Source organism: Prionailurus viverrinus, chromosome A2, assembly GCF_022837055.1.
Source record: "Prionailurus viverrinus isolate Anna chromosome A2, UM_Priviv_1.0, whole genome shotgun sequence".
Classification (NCBI taxonomy): domain Eukaryota; kingdom Metazoa; phylum Chordata; class Mammalia; order Carnivora; family Felidae; genus Prionailurus; species Prionailurus viverrinus.
The window spans coordinates 25915147-25931589 of record NC_062562.1 but is presented as its reverse complement, the minus strand read 5'-3'; the positions used below and the strand labels follow the sequence as shown (position 1 = coordinate 25931589).

The 16443-nt window shown below is 40.0% G+C and overlaps 1 protein-coding gene across 11 annotated transcripts in view; it reads left to right on the top strand.

The window, feature by feature from the left end:
• CFAP20DC (CFAP20 domain containing) overlaps positions 1-15543 on the top strand; it is a 246424-nt gene extending 230881 nt beyond the window's left edge. For 9 of the 11 annotated variants that reach the window (XM_047849393.1, XM_047849404.1, XM_047849399.1 and 6 more), the window contains one exon: positions 1308-1864. In XM_047849393.1, coding sequence (XP_047705349.1) covers positions 1308-1426 — 119 coding nt within the window. In that variant the 3' untranslated portion in view covers positions 1427-1864. Of the gene's footprint in view, positions 1-1307; positions 1865-15387 lie in introns of those variants that run through there. The other 2 variants (XM_047849396.1, XM_047849398.1) reach the window with 2 other exon arrangements.
• The last annotated feature ends 900 nt before the right edge of the window (positions 15544-16443 follow it).

Below are 16443 nucleotides of genomic sequence, written 5' to 3'. Positions count from 1 at the left end.
CCCGACAGCATCCATGCACCAGCTTGGTCTGATTTTGGCTGCAAAAGATGGAGTCCCACCACCTTCTCGTACTCTGGGCGGTGACACTTACTAGCACAGACTTTGTTTTCACAGTCATGCATTCATCCTTTCCCAAAACATCCAGTATTGACTGAGCCTCCATTACATGCCAGCCCTGCCCCTTCTGAAACTAACCCTGGTGAGCTCACAGCCCAAAGACTGGGTTTTCTCTGGTCCTGAGGAGCTTATGCTAAGGAAGAGGGAGGAGTGCTGTCCTACTCACCTCTCCTCCCTGAGCCTGCTCGGATCCTCTCCAGCTCAGGGAGGTCTTGCCTCCGACTTCTGGGCTCTCATTACATGGTTTTCAGAAGCACTCAGGGGGCACTCACTTGCTGGTGATAGCATCAAGTGTACAAGTACCTAGCACAACACTGGCACATATAAGGTGCTCAGGAAGCATCTTAGTAAAACAGCCTTTTTTTTTTTTTCATTCCATGCCATGTGTTGAAAACCAACCAAACCTGCTACTATAACAGGCAGCAGTGGGGCACCTGGGTGGCTCAGTCGGTTGAGCATCTGGCTTTGGTTCAGGTCATGATTTCACAGTTCGTGAATTCAAGCCCCACGTGGGGCTCATTGCTGTCAGCGCAGAGCCCACTTTGGACCCTTTGTCTCCCCTCTCTCTGCTACTTTCCCACTTGTGCTCTCTCTCTTTCTCAAAAATAAACATTTAAAAAATAATAATAAAGAACAGGAGTTCCTCCAAACCATCTAATTGGCTGTCACAAGGCACGAACGTGAAGCCATGTCCTTGTGACCAGCAAACTTGAAAGACCTTCCTACCACTAGTAAAATTACTCATCACCCGACAATTTTCCATATGTGTTCCATACTAAACAACAGTATCACTTTAATTCAGGCTTATTTGGTAGCATTTTTAGGGTGCATCCACACAGCTCTGGCCCATGATGAAGTCTGGAACTGTCACCCCCAAGTCTTGACTCCCACCCATATATCCCTGATCCCTTTAGTCCCTCGGCCCTGCCGCTTTCTTGTCCCTTTCCCCGCCAGTTCTCCATGCTCAACTTTTCTTGTCCTTCACAGAGAAGCTGGTCAGTCTCATGCTACAGTACTGAGTCCACAGGCCTGCGGTGCACTCCCACGGCTCAGGCCTTGCCATTCTGCCCACAGAAAGAGCATCTCCCGGGAGGGATGGAGGTTCCCTCCTCCTGGCCCTTCTGCCCTTTCAGTTCAGGAATTCCTGTCCATGCAGGCAGCTAACGTGTCTGGGGTTCCCGTCCCCATAGGTGAAGAAGATCCGAGCGTGGAAGTGGAAGAGGACGAGGAAGTGCTGACTCTGCTCTATGACCCCTGTCTGAACTGTTACTTTGATCCCCAGACAGGGAAGTACTATGAGCTGGTGTGAGGCCTCCCTCCAGAGCCAAGATCCCCCAGCCTGCCTGGGGAGCAGGAGAGCGCTTGTGACTCCGCTGCGTGGGCACCACAGAGCCTGGCAGGCCCATGGAAACCAAAGTAACTGAGAGAAATAAAGTTATTCTGTAAATAACGTTCGACGTTAAGGATGCCTACGCTTTTGTTGTAGATGCGTGTGATCTTTTTGTCAGCGAAGCAATTAATACAGAGACAAGATTTTAGGACTTCGAATTGGTTCTTGTTTGTTCGTTCTCATCCTACATAGGATTTTTTTTATCTCCTATAATCTTACGGAAACAAATTAAGAGCTATTAATTCAAAATTTTTGCAGTGTTAATCTGTAAATGATGGCTTGATACACAGAAAATGTATTCTTGTTTAAAAGATATCTGGGTACCTTTTGTTTTATTACCTATTTGTATTAAAAATAAAGTATGATGGTCTTTTAAACTGCCTCCTTTTATTTACCTTGCATTTTTACCAGAATATTCCAAGATAATGTTTACCCTTCCCTTAGACTCTTAGAAAAGGAAACACTGTGCACTGGTCAGATTTTATGATCACATAAAGGTTCATCCAGAGTTTGCCAAAGATCACAACATTGTTAATCACATAAGCTGCCTAGCTCTGTGCTGTGCTTTTTCTAAAAAATGTTTTTACCAATGATCTCTGAATTCTAATAATACTCAAATCTAGCTCCATGGATCCAGATTTAAGAAGCCATCCATTTGAACACCCTACACACCTCACTGCTTCTGCGACTTGGCCTGGAGAAATGGAGGAAGCGATCACTATAACTTTACTTGCTGCGCCACAAGGCAAAAATCACGTGCTTCCTGAATTTGAGGAGATGGCCTCGAATTGTGTGCCAAGTATATTAATACTAAGCACAAGGAAGTACTTATATTAGCTGGAATATTTTGTTATTTAATAAAGATTTTTTAATAAAGAAGAGTACCGTTGGAAATGAAAAATTATTGGTGTACAATTGGATTTAATGGCAGTACTATAATTTCATTTAATGTTGCTTGATAGAGGAAATAAGAGCTCTTTATTCAGGAATAGATTCGGGCTCCTGTTCAAAGGATCATACATTATTTAAAACCATGTTTCTGTTTGATAAGCTTTTAATCCTATTGTTCACAAAGTATACCTTTGTTATGAATTTTTCTCCAAGATGTTCATACTTACAAAATGCAAACAAATAACTGAGGCTTCAGAAAGCATACAAGATGATAAAATAGTTCGGCTATCTTGGTTATGACCTTGAAGATTGGAGAACCTGGAGAGCCTTGATCCTGCTTTAGCCAGTTTCAAGACCATCCACATAAATGGAGTCAATTAAAGGTCTGTGCCAGTTAAGACTTGTAGTTACAAATATCGAAAACACCATGAACTAACAATACTTAAGGATGCAAGAGTGCCTCATGAACCCCAAAACAGAATGCTACAAACCTCCACATTGATTTGAGCTACGACCTAAAAATCTGTGTTGGGATTCTTAAATTGCAAGCACCTTTGATCTCAGAATATAGAGACTTGTTGGTCAGGCCCCAGGAGGCACAGGAATCCGGGCAGCTCCAGGGATCCTATAGTAGGAGCTAACCATTTCTCCCAACAATGGTCACAAAAATGGCAGTGCAGCTTTTTTTTGCCCTGAGTCTCTGCTCCAGGAGCAAGAGGCTAGTAGGCTTGTCTTTTCAGTTATCCCCAGGACCACATGGAATAGGAATGAGAGGCCCCTGAAGAAGAAGGCATTGTTAACAAAATGAGGAGGGATGTCAAGCAAGCAAAAACAACAGATGTCTACTTTGGGAGTCTAGAAGCATTGCCTCTGACTTGTTTGCAAAACGAATTCTCTCTCCCCATAATTCTAAGCTACTGTTCACCTTCCAGAACATTCAGCCATTCCACAGCACATACATCCATCCACAAAGAAATATGAACTCTGCATTTCAATTCAAAAATCCCAGACTTGGTTATTAAAGTTGCCCATTTGGTCCAATGGCCACCAGAACCTCTGGTGTGGATGGAGAGAGGAAGGCAGCTAAAGAGTTTCTCATGAACCAAGTGGACACTCCAAAATGTATCTACCACAAACTGTTAGTATCCAATTTTTACATTTTATTTGTCCTTTTTTAAAGGAGCAGCTTCATTTCTGTTGAGGTGGTTTTTATGCTCCAGAAAAGTTGAAGAGTTGAAAAATAAAAACAGATGGGCTTCATGCTGCCAATTTTGAACCAAAATGGTACAGCCAGTTAACTTGGAAATTCACTGACTGGACTATACTGCTTCACTGGTCATCAAATTTTGCTGCACATAAGAATCTCCTGGGAAGTTTACAAAAATTTTGAGGCCTCACCACCACCAGTGAGTCTGATTTGATTGGTCACAAGTGCAACCTGGGCATTGGAAATTTTTAAAGCCTCCTCTGACAAGTCTAATGTGTCATAATGCTTGAGAAGATCAGATCCAGCATGAAGAGAGAGCGGAAGTTTTGCCTGATGGTAGGCGTATCGATGGGGAAGAATCCATTAATTTCCATTTTCAAGACCTTGATCTCTACCTTTCTAATCAAATGTGTACTGAGCATTATATCTGAAAATGACTATTACAAAGGGATCCTGAGAAAACAGTTTTATTCACTATGAAAATACATCCTAAGATAATTTGATATAAGTTTGGGGACTGACTCAGTCTGTTTCATATAATTTGAGATGCAACTTGCAAGCGACTTTAAGTCTTCAGTCTCTAAATTATTATTTAATTACAGAGCCCAGGTAATGAGAATTATGGAAAAACAACAGTCAGCTAATAACTGGCATCAGATCGATGATTTAGCTTCCCTGGTGATGATAAATTCTCTCTCCAATTAATTTTATTTTATTTTATATTAAAGGAAAACACTGGCATATCCAAATGCATAGACACTTTTGCATAATAATTTGCCCTGTTGTATTTCTCCATATTTTTAGATTAGCTTCATTTTAAATCAGTCATTTCAATCACATCTTGATTTTTTTTGAAGAGCAAACTGTGCTTAATAACCAAGAATAGTGCAATCACAGATTGTACAACCTGAAGGACGATTAATTAAAAGAACTAATTTTAAATTTGCCCTTTGGCTTTAATTAAAGATTGAGCTGCTGAAAGTCTCTGGACTGGTTGGTTTTTTTTGGGGGGGGGGGGAGATGGGGGTGGAAACTGTTGAATGACAGTGAGTACAGTACTAAAACTAGCTTTAGCCCAGGTTGTCCTGTGACTCTTAACCTTCAATCACAACACCCAGAATAAGAAGGAATAGGAATCATCTATCCACATATGGTTGTACTATAAGATTTCTATTTCATACATGGTTCCTTTTGCACTCCAGAAAAGTTGGTCATGGAGAGAATCCAAGCAAATCCTATCTTCTCTTTTTCTCCCATTATAATAGTTGAGGTAGAATCATCTAATTGGGCCTAGATAGAATAATCAAGATTATTTCCTTATTTTTTTTAATGTTTATTTTTTTTATTTTTTGAGAGAGAGTGAGAGAGCACAGCAGGAGAGGAGAAGAGGGACAGAAAGAGAGAGAGAGAGAGAGAGAGTGAGACTCCCAAGCTGACTCCACACTGTCAGTGCAGATCCCAGCACTGTGGGACTTGAACTCACGACACTGCAAGATCATGACCTGAGCCAAAATCAAGAGTTGGACGCTTAACAGACTGTGCCATCCAGGCACCCCTGAGATGATTTATTTAAACTCTGATTTTATGATGGAGAGAAGTGAGACTCAGATTGAGAAGTTAATTATCCAGAGACACTCAGTTGCAGAAGGGAGAATGGAATCTATGACTCTTCACTTCCAACCCAATTCTATTTCCACCCTGAGGGAATTAAGATGAGGATTCAAATGACAGAGTGAGATGGACATCACAGACTATACAGTGGGCCCTAGTGCTCTCTGGCAACCGAAGCTTGCGCTCTCTGGTCTCGTCTCTTGCTCTGTGCAGATCCTTTCTTCCCTCCATTGTCAGCCTTTGTACTTCAAGGGTCAGCATTTCCCAAAGTGTGTTTCAAGAAACAAATTCCATTCAATGTTAATAAACTTTATGGGCTTGAGGAAGAAGCCCATGGTCAAACACTGTTGGATAATACTATCCAATGCTAAAGAAGCAGAAATGGTCATTTGTCTTAACTGGAGAAGTTCTCAATGGCTTTAATAAATTAACATGCAGGGGGAATGTCCAAGGAGTAGAATAGGTAGCACTTCTCAAATTTCTTTGTCCTCAGAACCCTTTTGCGGTAGAGTATCTGAAGAGGTTTATCTACCCACAGAACCTCCTTTGTGAAATGCTGCAAAAGATCATCTCTCCACCTCTCCACCTCTCCAGGCCTGTGAGCCCTGACCTCCAACACAACACCCAGAAATGTGTCTCCCAGAGTTGATGGGTTGGTTGGTAGAGTGTGTGTGTGTTGTTTGGTGGTAGCAGTGGGTTTTTTGTTTTTTGTTTTTTGTTTCTGTTTTGCGCCAATATTTCATACAGATCCCTGACCACACTATAGGATTTTTTTTTTATTTTAAAAATTTCTTAATGTTTATTTATTTTTGAGACAGACAGAGCGAGAGTGGGGGAGAGGCAGAGAGAGACACACACAGAACCCCAAGCAGGCTCTGTGCTGTCAGCACAGATGCGGGGCTTGAACCCACGAACGGTGAGATCATTACCTGAGCCAAAGTCAGACACTTAACCAACTGAGCCATCCAGGCACCCCACACAATAGGATTATTCTTGACACTCACTTTTTATCTAAAACAAGGTATGCTGACGCCTGAACTTTGTTTAAGTCAGAAACTTTGGTCACCTAAGATGAAGAAATTTTCTTTCTCATGTTTTAAATTATACAAAGTTATAACCATAGGTAATACAGTTAACTTACGACAAAGGATAAATCTAAGTTAAAGTCCATTCATCATGAATATTGGAGCTCTACATATTAATGAATATTTTGGTTCTGGTTTGTGTGGCTTTAATATAATTTAAAATCACATTAAGTCAAAATAATTTGACTTATAAGAATTAAATAACCAATAAACACTGGCCAAGATAACACTAATTTTTACTGATGACATATTCTTCTGTAGTTAATCACCTGTAACTCTGTGAAGCATTACAGAAGTGAAGTGTGGGAAATGGTATTGATTGGTTTTCATCAGCCCAACTTATCATTGTCAATGTTGGTGCTGAACCTGGCAAGATTTAAGCATATAAACTTGATCCTAATAGTAATAAGTATTGCCAATGTTTTAGTCTCTACATCAGAAAACATTATCTTTATTTGCTGTAAAGGATACTTGCAAAAGCATAGTAGTGGTGGGGAGGGTGCCCCTGAGACCTTAATCACTGAGCTAAGCCAAATCATCTAGGCATATCTGGCTTAAGAAGTCCAGGAGGGAAATCACTCTTTGTTTATTTCTGATAATATGCCATTCTGAAATATAATTTCTATTAATGATGGAGTTTTAATAATCTATAAATAAGTCATGAGATGGGATTAAACCATTTCCAGTTTTGCTTTACAGCTTCCTAAACTCAAGATTATCTTAATTAAAATCAATCAAAATTTCGCCCTCTGGTTTTCCTACTACATGCGAAAGTGCTTCATACATTTCAAACCCTGGAAACTTACAAACCTCTTAGCCAAGTCAGTTGAAAAGAGCTTTTCTTTTCTTTTAAAACCTTTTGACTGGTAAAAGAAATTCATAGCCTCTTCTTGTGCTAATTCTAGTAAGCAGAATGTCTTTTCACCCCTAATTCTTGTCTTTTCTTTGACTTCTGATATCTAAATATTTCTAAAATTCATCTAGGTACCTAGGTCTGCACAATATACTTATAACCCCTTTGAATTCATTTATATCAAAAGGTTTTAATCCTTTAGATCAGGTACTTTTCAAGAACATCTGCCATTATCAAAATAAATTTGATTTAAGAAAAAAAAATCATGGCTTCTTTTGCTGGCTAAATGTAAGGATCTACCAATGCTTCACTGTCCAGATAAACAAAAAAAGAATTCCAGAGATTCCGGTTACAATTTGCTCTGATCAGCATATGCAGCTCCCTGTTAATGTCTACAGCCTTAATTTCAAAGGGATATCACTGACTGCATTCTCATAATTTCTGAGATCCCTTTCCATGTTTGGCCAATTGACGATTTCAGGCTTATCTGAAAACTCAACCATCTGCACATTGCATCATCTTGGGAGTAGGAAAAATGCTCTGCCTGGGTCCAGCCCCAGAGATTCCTTCCTCCCTGACCTGGGTTGTGACCTAGGCATGGCAGTGTTTCAGAGAAGTCAAGGCTGAGACCCTCTGGCCTAACCCATTCTCATTTCTTGTTTTTACCTCTCCTCTTTACTTCCTGTGGTGCCAGAATGAGCAGTTTGAAGATTCCCAAGGGCATGTGGTGTCAGTGACATCCAACAGTTTCAATCAACAAACTAACCATCACTTGATGGATTTCATCTGTGGGCAATCCAATAATCTCCTAACAACTTGCTTTAGTCTCATGTGGTTGATGACCCCTAGAATGGAAAATATAGCTTGTTTTGTTTTGCTTTCTTCACTCTGACTAGTATACATTTCAAGCTAAACCCCTCATTCTCTTTCCTGGCTCAGATTATATCTTATGTTAATGAATGTATCTGGGTTCCAGTTTCCAAATCAAAGGAAGAATGTCGAGTGACTATGTGTGATTGGAGCCTCTGCCTTAGGCTATTGAATTACATGTGTGCATATGTCTGAGTGTGTGTTTTATAACTACAATCCATCAGTTCACAAAACCATTCAGGAATTGGTATCATTAAGTTAAATACTGTGAAGAAGTTTTGGAGTCTTTCCATTTATAGTAGCTCCTAGTGAGTCAGATGTATTTTTCTTTCATATAAAAATAGCAATTTTTCCCAATCTGAGCAAAGATGTAGAGCAGTGGTTTTCCACTCTCCTATGTATATGGCATATCTTTAAATATGAGACTACAAGAGAAGCCCTGGGAATTTAAAGATGTGCTTATATCTCTCCCTTAAGAGTCATACATCTTTAGTAAGGTCTGTTTGTGTACACAGCCTTGAATGGGAGGTATTTTGTGCTATGAAGGAATTAAGACAATTGCTGTATCATGGAGTGATATGTGCAGAACAGAGAGGGAGAGAAGAAGAAGGGATGAGGGTCAAGAAACCTGAACGCCTCCTATCAAGTCAGAGATGGGACTTGGAAGGCTCTAGACCCTCTGCCCAAAGATCTTTGCAGAATGTAAATGGGATGAAACTATGGGTTAGTTTTGGGGGTTGTTTTTTTTATTTATTTTTTAATTTTTTAAACTTTTTTGGAATCTTAAAGGACAATTTGACCCCAGCAATTGGGAAAACATAGAGACATACAAGCGGCAAATAAATGAGGTACCTCAGGGGCACCTAGCTGGTGGCTCAGTCAGTTAGGTGTCGACTGTTGATTTTGGTTCAGGTTACCTCATGGTTCATGGGATCAAGCCCTAAGTCAGGGGAGCCCAGTGTCTGCTTGGGATTCTCTTTCTCTTCTCTCTGTCTCTCTGTCTCTCTCTCTCTCTGCCTCTACTCAGCTCATGTACATACGTGCACTCTCTCTGTCTCAAAATAAATAAATGAACTTTAATAGATAGATAGATAGATAGATAGATAGATAAGGTACCTATGAAAAAGCACTTAATACAAAGTGAGCACTCAGTAAATGTTTGCTGTTGTGATTACTATTTATGCCTGGGCCTGGTGAACAACAGGTTCTCAGATTTGGATCTCTGGTGATATGCATGGCTATGGTGTTATTCCTGACAGTGTGAATGGTACATATATACTTTCATGTACATAAGCTAGAATTTTGTATGTTGTTACAAGACTACATTTAAAAAAAAATGTTTTATCAGTACTCTGAAAGAACAGGAGCATTAGCTTCATGCAATAAGCCATAAAGAAAACTAATTTCCTAAGAACTGGGGGAAATAGCACTGACACTCATTACACATTTTTTAGGTTTATTTATTTATTTTGAGTGAGGCAGGGGCAGAGAGGGAGAAAGAGAGAGAGAGAATCCCAAGCAGGCTCCATGCTGTCAGTGCAGAGAGCGATACAGGGCTGGATCCCACCAACTGTGAGATCATGACCTGAGCCAAAATCAAGGGTCAGACGCTTGACCAACTGAGCCACCCACACACCCCAACACTGATTACAGATTTAACGCCTGGGGTACGTACCTGTCATTGGAAAATGGACACTCCAGCAAGTCTTCAAACCTGTATTTATTCAATATCTGTAATAACTTGGGTCTGACCCATATGGTTGCAATAATTGACTCTCCTATGAATTTCTGGAGTCTTCCTCCTCCCAAATCAACAGCTCCTTTTCAAAATAAAGATTTCACAACTGATCAATACCAAGCCAAGCAGCTCCTGTATGTTAAAGGTTTTTACTTTTATTCGTCATGGTATAGATTATTCCAAGCAGTCTTTCTAACTGTCTCATTTTACCTATTAATACATCTTGTGTCTTGAGACATATGAAAAGTATTTGAAATAATTAAACTATATTTGTTTAAACAGAGTCTGTAATCCAGATTTTATATAATTTCAGTCTGGCATTCTTCTCCTTAGGCTACATTAATGAAGTTTTTCTAATATTTGAGTGAACTATGTGAAGAAATTACAGAAATATTGACTCCAGCTTTTCCTTTCATTGCTATTTGGAAAGTCAGCCATCATCTACAAATGTCTCTCCCCACATTTCTGTCTAGAACTTTATCACAAATTATAGACACAGAACAGTCCACCAAAGAAATATCAACTTCTTCAAAACCCAGTTTCCCATCCTTTTGATGACATTTGCTGCCTTCAACCATGGAGAAGAAAAGGGAGATTCACACCCCCCCACCATTGGTGGCTGTTTTCACCATGGCATTCATGCCATGTTGGGTGTTAGAAACCCATTAGCGAGAGAAGCCATTTTCCTCTTGTCTTTACTCTCCTGCTAATTCCAGCATCATCGGGTTTTATTCCTATTTCCAAATACTGAGCTATAAGTTAAAAAAAATAATAAATAAATAAATAAATAAATAAATAAATAAAAGTATCCATCAGCCTCTAAAACAGTGGGTATGGTAAATTTCTTATAATGCTTTCTGGAAGTTATAACTTCATCCACCTGAAGGGATAAAGGGCATTTAAAGCATCCTTTGATTCATCCTAGTCCACCTGAGGCTCTGGTGTCACTCTGCCACATGATCACACTCCACAACCATCTACATCTACATCTTTATCATAACAAGTACTGCTTCTGGTTTATATGCAAAAACTCTGTGGTTTTTAAAATGCATTCTTATGGTATTCTGAAGGCATTTCTACTGACTTAAATTTGACAAATACTATCAGATTACAAAGCAAAGGGAAAACTATCCCCCCCCCTTTTTTTTTTTCATTTAATCTAAGGATTCATTAGGATAGGCTTTGGACTATGACCCTACTCAGTACTTTATTCTGACCCTGAAATTCCATTAGCATGGGGTGCAGCAGATATCTTCCTTGGCAATTGTCCTCACCATCTATGCTGTCATCACTACAACCACTTATTGAGCCCTCACTGTGTTCCCAAGCATCTCATTTAATGCTCTTGACAACTCTTTGAGATAGGCATTTGCCCACTTTACAAATTAGGAAACTGAGACACAGGTTCAAGAGCTCCCCAGAGTTAATACACAAGGATCTCTCAGACTGGCTGATATCAAATCCCATGACTTGGCTGTGGGCAACACTACAGACCAGCCATGGTTCTTATGGTGGCTGGGATCTGTATGCTTATGAATAGAAGGAAGTTGTTCATCGTGACCCCTTGCTTCCTGATTAGGTGCTATCTCTATGGCTGCAGCTTGAGAAATATTTTCTCTGTTTATTTGTTGCATTTTACACTTAAAAAAAAAAAGAGTCTATGTTAAGAGCACTTTGATGGCTCAGTCAGTTAAGCATCCAACTCGGCTCAGGTCATGATCTCAGGGTTCGTGAGTTTGAGCCCCGCATCGGGTTCTGTGCTGACAGCTCGGAGCCTGGAGCCTGCTTCAGATTCTGTGTCTCCCTCTCTCTGCCCCTCTCCTGCTCATGCTCTGTATCTCCCTCCCTCTCAAAGATAAATAAACATTAAAAAAAAAAGGGGGGGGGGTTAAAAATTTTTTTTCTAGTCATTGAGAAATTTACTATCTATATCTAAATACCTTTTAAGATTATTGATATTTTTGCATATTAGGAGCATTCCTTCCTATTATCTACACATTTTGTGAAGGAAAATGTCAGACAAGGCATACAGGGTATCATTTCAAAAATCTGCTTCTTCTCCACAAGGCCTAATTTGTCTCATCCCCCTGGTGTTTCTATAGTAACCTGGCACCCTCAGCTACCACCTTTCAGTTGGCACTAAAAGATCATTTATAGTCAGTCCTCCACTTTTTCTGAAATGCACCCTTCAATTCATAACACAACAGATAGTGTGTAAGTTTAACAGGACCCGAAGCATTTCTTCTCTTGAGTTAAACTCGCATGTTCAAAGGAGTGAAAATATCAGGAAATGTGGTGTTGTAGGATTCAGCTTTCAGCTCCACAACTAATAAAAAGAACCAAGCTGGGATCTGGAGAGTCAACCTCGGCTCCTTCATATGCCCTATACCTTCCCTGCTTCTTTCATGATGAAACTGTAACTGACCCAGGATACACTCACATCCAAGAAAGGAAAGTTTCAGAAACTTTACTTTTCTAAGGTCAGTGTTTGGGGTTTGTTTTTTGTTTTGTTTTGTTGTTCCCTAATAAGGCTCTGGGCACCTGGGTGGCTCAGTCGGCGAAGCTTCAGGTCAGGATCTCACAGTCGGTGGGATCGAGCCCCGAGTTGGGCACTGTGCTGGCAGTGCAGAGCCTGCTTGGGATCCTCTCTCTCTCTCCCTCTCTCTCTCTGCCCTTTCCCTGCTCACTTGCGCTTGCTCAGTCTGTCTCGAAAATAAAATAAATAAACGAAAAAAAATTATACTAAAATGGTTCTAACTCTTCCTTCTCCAGAACAGGATTGACAAGGCTTTTTTGACACAGCAATAATCAAATAAAGTCTATATTCAGGGACTGTCATAGCAGAAGCAGAAAATCCCATTTGAGCTGGACTTCATGATCACAAAGGTGATCATCTCAGAGTGGGGTTAGACACACATTTACAGCAAAGAAAATGGTCATCCTTCATCTTCAAAATGAACTCGTATTACTGAACCACCTCACTTGTAGTGTGTGGTGACATACTTTTTAAAAAATAAACTTTATTTTATGAACACCTCAATTACATTGCATTTGTCATTTGGGAAGATCGAAAGAGTTAATATATCAAATGTAAACATTCAAAATTCACCAAACCAGCTCTATTCATAATCCTTCTCCTGCCACAGTCTCCTTTGTCTCAACCAATGACAAACCCATCTTTCTGGTTGCCGAGACCAGAAAACCTGGAAGCAACCTTGATTCTCCCCTTTCTCTCACCCTCCACTTTCAGACCATCAGGAATCCCACAGGCTTTACCCCCAATGCATCCAGAATCCAACTACTTCTCACCATGCTCACCTCTATCACCCTGGACCGACACAAATGTTCTCTCTCACTGTTCTGCTTCCTTCAACCATTGCCCCAGCACCCCACCACCAATTTATTTCCAACATGGTGGCCAGAATGAGCCCTTAAAAATACAACATATTGGGTCACTCATCTGCTCAAAACCTTCCAGGGAATTTTATTTCCAATACTGGTTGACTAGTTTGGTATAGACCAAGCTTCCCATTGGGAACAACTGAAAAGCCTTAAAAAAAAAAAAATGTCTTATTCAGTTCAGGCTGCCATACCAGAATATCATGGAATGAGTGGCTTGAACAACAAGCACTTATTTCTCATAGTTCTGGAACCTAGGAAGGCTAAGATCAGGACACTGACAGGTTCATTGTCTACTGAGAGCTCTCTTCCTGGTCTGTGGGCACTCATCTTTTTTCTGTATCTTCGCCTGGTAGAGAAAGACCACTGATCTCTCCATCCCCTTATAAGGGCACGGATCACAGCAAGAGGGCTCTACCTCCGTGACCTTCCAAAGGCCCCACCTTCAGTATCATCACACTGGGGATTAGGGCTTCAAGGTGTGGATTTGGAGAAGACATAAACATTCAGCTCCTAGCAACAAAAAAAATTTATTCAGTAATATATAAACAGGAATAAATCCAAAATCATGATGAAGTCAGGTTTACTTGAGGAATGTGAGTTTGGTTTAACATTCAAAAATCAATCAATTTAATTCACTGTATTAACAAGAAAAAATTGTATAATCACTTCAGTGTAAAAATGCATTTGCTACAACTTAACATTCATTCATGATAAAATCTCTTAGAAACTAGGAATAGAAGAGAACTTCCGTTATCTGATAGGTGGTATCAGAAATGAATAGCAAAACTCTCAGTGCTGAAATACTGAAAGATCTCCCCTTGATATTGAGAATGTCATAAGAATGCCCACTGTTGCCACTTCTATTCAACATCGTCCTGATAGTCTGAACCAGTGCAATAGGCAAGAAAAGGAAATAATAGATGTATGAGTTGGGAAGGAAGACACAACACTATTGTTATTTGCAGATGACATTGTTGTTGTATTGTCTGTATTCATAGAAAACTCAAGAGAATCTACAGATAAATTACTAAAATTAACAAATTTATTTACAGTGTCTTATTTTATCTGTAGATAAATTATTAAAAATTGTGAGAATTAATTACTATTGTTGGATACAAAAACCAATACATGAAAATCAATTGTTTTCCTAAATAACAGACACAAAAAAATGGAAAACTAAATAAAAAATATATTACTATTTATAAGACATCAAAAAATATCAAATACTTAAGAATAAATCTAATAAAAAATGCGGAAGTTCTCTACACAGAAAATGATAAACATTTATTGGTGCTAATTTAAAAACCACATTAGTTATTTATTGATGCATAACAAATTTCCCTAAAACTTAGCTGCTTAAAACAAGATTAAACATTCTCTCACAATTTCTATAGGTCAGGAATTCAAGAGTGGCTTAAATGAACAGTTTTGGCTTAGGGGCTCTTCTGAACTTGCAGTCAAGATTTTATCTCAAGCTGCCTCCATATGGCTGCTTGGGTGACCTTGGAATATTATAGTTGGCTTCCCCCAGAGAAATAATACAAGAAGCCAAGGTAAAAGCCATTATGTCTTTTATGACCTACCCTCTGATGTCCCACACCATCATCCCTGCCATACTCCACTGGTCACACAGACTAACTCTGAGTCAATGTGAGTAGACACTACACAAGGGCATAAATCTCAGGAGGCAGGAGTCATCTTTGAAGTCAGATACAACAAAGACCTAAATAATTGAAAGGATGTTCCATGTTCATGGATTGGAAAATTCAATATTACAACGATGTCAGTTCTCTCCAATACAATGTGTAGAGTCAACATGTTTATCAAAACTCTGGCATGCAATTTCCTCTACCATCAGAAGTCTAAAATCAGTGGAATACTGTCATTTATTAATTTTTTTAATTAAAGATTTAGGGGGTGCCTGGGTGGCTCAGTCGGTTAAGCGTCCGACTTCGACTCAGGTCATGATCTCACAGTTCGTGGTTTCAAGCCCTACATTGGGCTCTGTGCTGACAGTTCAGAGCCTGGAGCTTGCTTGCTTCAGATTCTGTGTCTCCCTCTTTCTCTGCCCCTCCCCCGCTCATGCTCACACACACACACACACACACTCTCTCTCTCTCTCTCAAAAATAAACATTTAAAAACTCTTTTAAATTACTGATTTAGTTCTCTGTTAATTCAGCAAAAATTAAGAGTCTGTGCCTTTCTTTCGTTTCATCACAAGGTCGTATCCAATTTCCTCATTAACTCAAATATCTGGGACGACATCTTCTCTCAAGTCCATGTGAACAAGTTTTTATTATCCACCTAGAAGTTTGGAATAACACAAAGAAACACCAAAATTCTTTAGTGATTAACATAAATTCCATGGAACAACCAATTTTCAAGAATCCCTCCTTCTAACCAGTTGTTTTTCTACCATGAGGACTTGTACCCTCCTTCAACTACCTCCCCAGTGGGACAGTCACAAATATTTTCCCAGGCAAAACCTTCAAGACAGGTACTTGGTACTCTGTGTTTCATAAACATGCTACTTTGGACTTGGCCTACTTACCAGAATAATCAATGGCTTCTATAGTTTAATCTCACTTCTTACTTTCTGGTTATGCAACTACATGCTCACCAAAATGCAAAAACGTGTGGTCATGTGGGCTGTTCACAAATATTCCAGCTCTCTCTGCACTCTGCTGCCCTCTTGGAGGGAGGAATGGCTACATGACTTGCTTTAGCCAATAAAATGTGAGCAGAAGTGCTCCCACTTCCAGGTGGGAGATGAAGTGCGGGCACACTTTGCCATTTGCCTGGACAACTTTGCAACGTTCTTTGCACTTTGCCTTTTCCCCTCTGCCTGGACAACTGCAATGTTCAAAGTGCTGGCTTCCCCATCGGCCTGGCTGCTGGAATGAGGAGATAAAATGGCCCTGGGAAAGAGACAGAGCATGGCTTCCTTGTCAAGCCCAACAGGTTCCAATCAAGAGAGAGTCATGCCTTGAAAAAAATCTATGAGTATAACTATGGGCACATGAAGCTGATCAGAATCAAATAGATAAGTTTCTGAGAGAGCTGTATAGCCAGAGAAACCAGGCATCTGGACTAAAAACGTTTACAGCTGTTCAAGATTTAAAACCACCTTTGGAGCTCCAATTTTCCTCAGGCAGGAAGCCGGCTGAGAAAGCTGATTGGCTCCCAAGGAGGCATGTTCTCCAAAGCTGACTTCAGATGTGGCCTAGGAGATTAAAGGTAAAGGAAAAAACACCCAGAAGATGGATCCAGATGGACT